We start from the raw sequence: 6,634 nt of genomic DNA, 5'->3' as shown, positions 1-6,634 counted from the left end.
GCCACTAATAATGACCTTGACCAATATCAATGACCTTGAGCAGTATAAATGACCTTCAATAAGACTAGTAAATGACCTTGACCAGTATAAATGACCTTGACAAGTACAAAGGACCTTGACCAGTATAAATGACCGTGACCAGTATATGACTGTGACCAGTATAAATTACCTTCATGAGACTAGTAAATGACCTTGACCAGTATAAATGACCTTCGTAAGACTAGTAAATGATCTTCACCAGTATAAATGACCTTGACCAGTATGCGCTCCGTGACCATGGACTATAGCCTTTCGCTTTTCCTTGATTTTCACCTTTTTTTAAATCCTCAACAATGATGAAGAATCGCGCACTATAGCGCGCCGCTCAATGACCTGAGACCATGGACCAATGAACCATGTAAATACAACACATTGAGCAGGGCACTGCAGGGAGTTGAACCCCGTTCCGGTAAATCAGAAGTACGACACCAGTGCCTTAGTTTTTGTGTTGTTAATTTACAGGTCCAGGTGTGCATACGCATGTGCGCCTGTGCGTGTGTAGGTGCATATGTGCATATGTGCACGCTTCAATGACCACTGTTGGACCCCATGGGGATCAAGGGCCACCCATAATTCACAGCGGTCACAGCGAACTCTGTTGCATCACAACTGGTGGCCAACAGTCGTAACCAACACCGCCGCCGACCCACAGGAGAATACCATCGCACAGTGGTATCAGACCAACCACAATCAGCCAACCCTCAAACCAAACCCTTCGACCTAGAATAACTCGAAACTGCAATGGGAAAGTTGAAACCCGGAAAAGGAGCAGGGATTGATGACATACTGGCACAAATGATACAGCACCTGGGACCTAACGCAAAGACCTGGCTTGTGGGGATGCTGAACACATGCATGGCACAGAAAACCATCCCTTCTGTCTGGAAAAAGGCCAAAGTGGTTGCAATCCACAAACCTGGCAAAGACCCATCATCCCCAAAGAGCTACCGACCCATGTCCCTCCTTTGCATCACCTACAAGCTCTATGAGAGGCTGCTACTCCAACGCCTCGTTGTCACTCATAGATACAAAGCTGACTAAAGACCAAGCTGGCTTCCGTCCCAGCCGCTCCTGTGCTGGACAGAGCTCAACCTCACCCAACACATTGAGGATGGGTTTGAGGGAAAACAAATAACTGCAGCAGCATTCAGAGATCTCTCTGCTGCCTATGACACTGTCCAACACGGCACAATGGTCAGGAAAAGCCTCCTCAACAACAGGCGCTTCTATGTCCAGTTAATTGACCAGAGGAGTAAATGGAAAGCCCAAAAGAACGACCTCCGACAAGGTAGCGTGCTCGCCCCCCTCCTTTTCAATATCTACACAAATGACCAGCCACTACCAACAGAATGCCAGCGTTTCATCTACGCCGACGACCTCTGCATTACGACCCAACAAGCAGACTTGCAAAAGATTGAGTCTGTCCTTGAAAGTGCCCTCCAAGAAATGTCAAGCTACTACAATACAACCACCAGGTCAGTGGGATCGTTCCCACTGACCTAGGTTCCCTGCAGCCATATGTGAAACCTGTGGTTTCAAACCTTGGCGTCAAACTAGACAATGCCCTTAAACCTGACAAACAAGTCAATGCGGTAGTTAGCTCTAGTTTCTATCATCTGAGGCTGCTGGCCAAAATCAAGTCTGTGCTATCCTTTAGTGATTTTGAGCGGGTTATACATGCCTTTATATCTACGCGGTTGGATTACTGTAATGCCTTGTACGCTGGTTTAAACCAAGCCTCCCTTGCTCGACTCCAGCTAGTCCAAAACTCAGCCGCTCGTCTGCTCACAGGGACTCGCAGACGTGAGCATATCACACCTGTCTTGGCCTCCCTTCATTGGCTCCCTGTCTGTTTCAGAGTGGATTTTAAAATTATTGTATTTGTCTTTAAATCTATAAATGGTCTGGCTCCTCTTTATTTGTCTGAACTTATTGAGGTTTATACTCCTACTAGGTCACTGCGGTCTGAGGGCCAGCTAGACCTCAGGGTCACAAAGAAGACCCGCATGAAGTCCAGAGGCGACCGAGCCTTTTCCGTTGTAGCCCCTAAACTTTGGAACGCACTCCCCTCCCACGTCAAATCGGCCCCTTCCATCGAGACTTTTAAATCTCGCCTAAAGACCCACCTCTATACCTTGGCTTTTAACCCCGCTTGAGTTCCTTCGGTCCTTGTATATGTTTGTCTCACTGTGATGCTTTTCTGTTGTTTTTCTATATTGTGTCTCATTTGTTTTCACTGTTTGTACTTTGTTTTCTCGCTGTTGTTTTTCTGTGTGGTAGCTGTAGTGCATTTGTTTTTATTTTTCTCCTGTACAGCACTTTGTAAACTCTGAGTTTTTAAACGTGCTATATAAATAAAGTGGATTGGATTGGATTGGATTGAAACCCAACCTATCAAAAACCCAACTATGCAGCTTTCACCTGAGGAAACCGAGACGCGAAAAACGAACTGAGCGTCACTTGGGATGGTCACAAACTCTCCAACCATACCCACCCCATGTAACTTGGAGTTACACTGGACAGGACACTTCAAAAAACACCTGGAGAACACAAAGGCAAGCATGCAGTCAGCTGGTGCCTGCCTGCGTGCCTGCCTTCCTCATGTGGAAGCATAGTTGAGTTTTTGTGTGTCTTTCTTTTTCTGTCTCTTTCTTAGGACAGAGATCAAGGTAGACGCCGTTGGAAGGCTCAACACAAGCCGATGCCCCTAGAGATCCATCCCAAAGCTTCCCTCAGGGAGCCCAGCAAGCCAGCTAGCCAGCAAGCCCGCCCAATCAGCCAACGCAGCCAGCCAGCTCCGCCAGTCAGCCAGTGTAGAAAGTCAGGCTGCCAAGCCAGCGCACATCAACCCTTGCAGTCAGCCATTGCAGCCATACCAGCCTCGCTCAGTCAGCTCAGCCAGGCCTCCCTCGAGGCCTGGCTCTCTGTCTGCCTGGCCCGGTCTGACCCGCCCTGCCTTGCAGCAACAGAACAAGCCGGAGTGGCAAGCCAGCCAGCTGGCCAGTCTGGGCTTGCTGCTGAGCTAGCATTAGCAACGGGAATTATAGCTATGCCAACTAACTTTGGGGCCCGTCTAGAGTTTGAATGGACATGGTATCAGTCATGGTAGTCATGGTATCATGGTACAGTAGAAGAGGATGGGCATAGGAAAGGATCGACATGGAATGTCAGAACAGGTCAGCTCCATATATGGAGATCTAAGGGTTTGAGGTCAGATGTAAAGTTGCTGGCCGGCTCCATATATGCAGATCTAGGTGATGATCCAGTCTGATCTGCCCAATTTCGTTTTTTTAGTTAGTTTTAGTTAACTAAGTATAACCTTGATTAGGAGGAGACCCTCAAAAAGTGTAGACAGGATTTAAACAGAGTGAAGGGGCCAGTTTGATCGCCCATAAGGACAAGCTCAGTGCATGGGGACCAGCAGCAGCAGCTTGGTGCATGGGGGACCACCAGCAGCAGCATAGTGCATGGGGACCACCAGCAGCAGCATAGTGCATGGGGACCACCAGCAGCAGCTTAGTGCATGGGGACCAGCAGCAGCAGCAGCATAGTGTATGGGGACCACCAGCAGCAGCTTAGTGCATGGGGACCACCAGCAGCAGCATAGTGCATGGGGACCACCAGCAGCAGCTTAGTGCATGGGGACCAGCAGCAGCAGCATAGTGTATGGGGACCACCAGCAGCAGCATAGTGCATGGGGACCAGCAGCAGCAGCTTAGTGCATGGGGACCACCAGCAGCAGCAGCATAGTGCATGGGGACCACCAGCAGCAGGTTGGTGCATGGGGACCAGCAGCAGCAGCTTAGTGCATGGGGACCACCAGCAGCAGCATAGTGCATGGGGACCAGCAGCAGCAGCTTGGTGCATGGGGACCAGCAGCAGCAGCTTAGTGCATGGGGACCAGCAGCAGCTTAGTGCATGGGGACCAGCAGCAGCAGCTTAGTGCATGGGGACCAGCAGCAGCAGCTTAGTGCATGGGGACCACCAGCAGCAGCTTGGTGCATGGGGACCAGCAGCAGCAGCTTAGTGCATGGGGACCACCAGCAGCAGCATAGTGCATGGGGAGCACCAGCAGCAGCATAGTGCATGGGGAGCACCAGCAGCAGCTTGGTGCATGGGGACCAGCAGCAGCAGCTTGCCTGCTGATCTCAATGTCCTTGTCAGGTCAGAAAGGTCAGAAATATAAGATGGTGCTAGCCCATGGAAAGATTTATAAACAAAAAATACAGTTTTAAACGTAATACCCTAAAACATACAGGGAGCCAAGTCAACAGTTATTAGTCAATTATACTATGATGATGATCTGGTTCATTTTCTTGTATTTTGTAATACAGACATGAAAACAAAGTAATATGAGTGGTGTGCGTACACGTGTGTGCTTTGTATGTATACCGTTATTGTGAGCGCCAAATGAATAACATTTGAGAAATATACAGTGTGAGGAGGACAATAATTGTCCTGCAGGTTTCCTCGCCGTATTTTTTTTAATTTAGAATAGATTCGAGTTAGAAGTATAATTATGTATTTAGAGGTTAGGTTCGAGTTATGCTGAAAACACTAAGTTAGTTGTGGCAGCAGTATATATGACCAAAGCGAACGATGCTGAGGTCGTTGGGGTTCTGTAATGTAAATGTAAACGTAAACGCCAGAGTGAAATACAGTTACGGGCCAAAAGAGGTAAATTTCAGCGTCCAGGAAGCCATGAGAGGATAGTTACCCACCAAAGGTAGAGTTTGTAGGCACTGATCCGCCACAGGTTCAGCCTCTCCGCTGCCGTAACCTGGAGCCACTGCATCGCGGACCTCGCCGTGCTCTTCTCGTGCCTCGCCAGGGCGCGGACGCAGCAGCGCGACATGTTGATGAAGCTGGAGGAGCTGGCTCTGGTTCCCAGCGCCACCTCGATGCCGCGCAGCAGCTCGTTGGTCTTCAGCAGCAGCAGCATCGGCCGCGGCATGCGGTTGAGAAGCTCGCTGATCTGGGGCAGGTACAGCGCGGCGTTGGTCCGGATCTTCACGTCCTCCGAGCTCGTGAGAGGCGTGGAGCTGATGCCCGTGTTAACGGAGGACCAGGCTCTGGCGGTGAGGATGCAGGCGAACAGTGGGTGCAGATCTCCGGCGCCCATCCTACGACTATAACGCTCCACCTCGGACATGTCCGCTCGGATCAGAGCCTGCCACAGATGACAGTAGTCCAACCGTAAGTCTGGCTGCAGCACCTGGTAGAGTCCGTGATCGAGTAGGACAACCTCCGTCTTGTTGCTGAAGGGACACTTGTGTACCAGCACGTTGCCAGGGTGCGGGTCACAGTGTACGAAACCGTGCACGAATATCATCTCGCTGTACATCTCCCCCAAGTTCTGGGAGATGTCGTTGACGTTGATGCCGTGTCTCTTCATGTAGTCACGGTCGCTGACCTCTCCGCCGTCTGCAAAGTCCATGGTCAGAACTCTGTTGGTGGACAGGTCCCAGTGGACCCGAGGGATCTTGAGGAAGGTCAAATGCGACAGCATGAGCGACACCTTCTCGGCGTTGCGTGCCTCATTGAGGAAGTCCAGTTCGATAGGGATGTTCCTCTTGACCTCGTCCACGACCCACATGAAGGCAAAGTCCAGGAAGAGCCAGTGCACCGCCTTGAACAGCAGCTCCATGCCCTCGATGTCCTTGGAGCTCTGCTCGCGGACTTTGGGGTGCTGGACCTTGACGGCCACCGTCCTGCCGTCGCGGAGCACGGCTTTGTGGACCTGGGCTAAAGAAGCGGCTCCCCGGGGCTTCTCCTCAAAGGACACAAATAGCTCAGACAGGTCTTCGAGGCCCAGGTCCTCTCGGATGACCTGCTGGACCTCCTCCAGGGTGCTCTGTGGAGCACGGCTGTGCAGGACCTTCAGGGTGGAGGTGTACTCCTCAGGCAGCAGGTAGTTCATGGCTCCCAGGTGTTGGCCGACCTTGATGAAGATCCCACGGTTGGCACAGCACAGGTCCCTCAGGCGCTCTGCCGAACGCCGGTGTACCTTGGACCTCAGGCTGGCGTACGCCTCTGTTCCATGTTGCACGTGTCTGAAAGCAGTGAGGTAATCGTAGCTGATGACGGCCGTCGCGGCAGCGGCGTGTCCGAACCGAACGACGCTGAGATCGTTGGGGTCCTTGTTGTGGTAAAGGTAAAAGCCAGAGGAGGCAAACGCCGAGGCCAAAGAGGACACTTTCAGCAGCCGGACAGCCATGTGAAGGCAGACACCAACTAGGATATTTCATATCGATGCTTTCTTGGTACAGTTTGTACTTTTGTGCCCCCTCCATGGCGATGTAGTACCCAGTCTGTCCACGGTGACAGCCAATGACGTCATAACATAAATACCCATATATGGACAGAAACCCTCAAATTACATCAGACTCCAACATCTACTACTTTTGCTTAAAGGGCCACTACACCCCTTTTGAAACCAGATCTTATTTGGATGATGTTTGTTAGACAAGAAACACTTTCCTGGGGTTCTTATGTGTAGTGTCCATGGCATGGACACTTTAAAATACTGAAATATCTAAAAACATAATATTACCCACATAAAAATCATGACATCACGGACACTGGGCTCACTTAT

General features: G+C 50.7%; 1 protein-coding gene across 1 annotated transcript; it reads right to left on the bottom strand.

Annotated features, from left to right (window-relative positions):
- Positions 1-4,723: 4,723 nt before the first annotated feature.
- On the bottom strand, positions 4,724-6,256 carry LOC308314647 (aarF domain-containing protein kinase 1-like; the record flags this gene model as incomplete). The annotated part of the gene is made up of 1 exon (XM_080762279.1): positions 4,724-6,256. The coding sequence occupies one exon, from the start codon at positions 6,254-6,256 to the stop codon at positions 4,724-4,726; it is 1,533 nt and encodes a 510-aa protein (XP_080618405.1).
- Positions 6,257-6,634: the final 378 nt, after the last annotated feature.

This window comes from Protomyctophum bolini, assembly GCF_963924005.1.
Source record: "Protomyctophum bolini genome assembly, chromosome: 4".
Taxonomy (NCBI): domain Eukaryota; kingdom Metazoa; phylum Chordata; class Actinopteri; order Myctophiformes; family Myctophidae; genus Protomyctophum; species Protomyctophum bolini.
The sequence above is the reverse complement of the archived record's forward strand: the minus strand, read 5'-3'. Positions and strand labels throughout refer to the sequence as shown.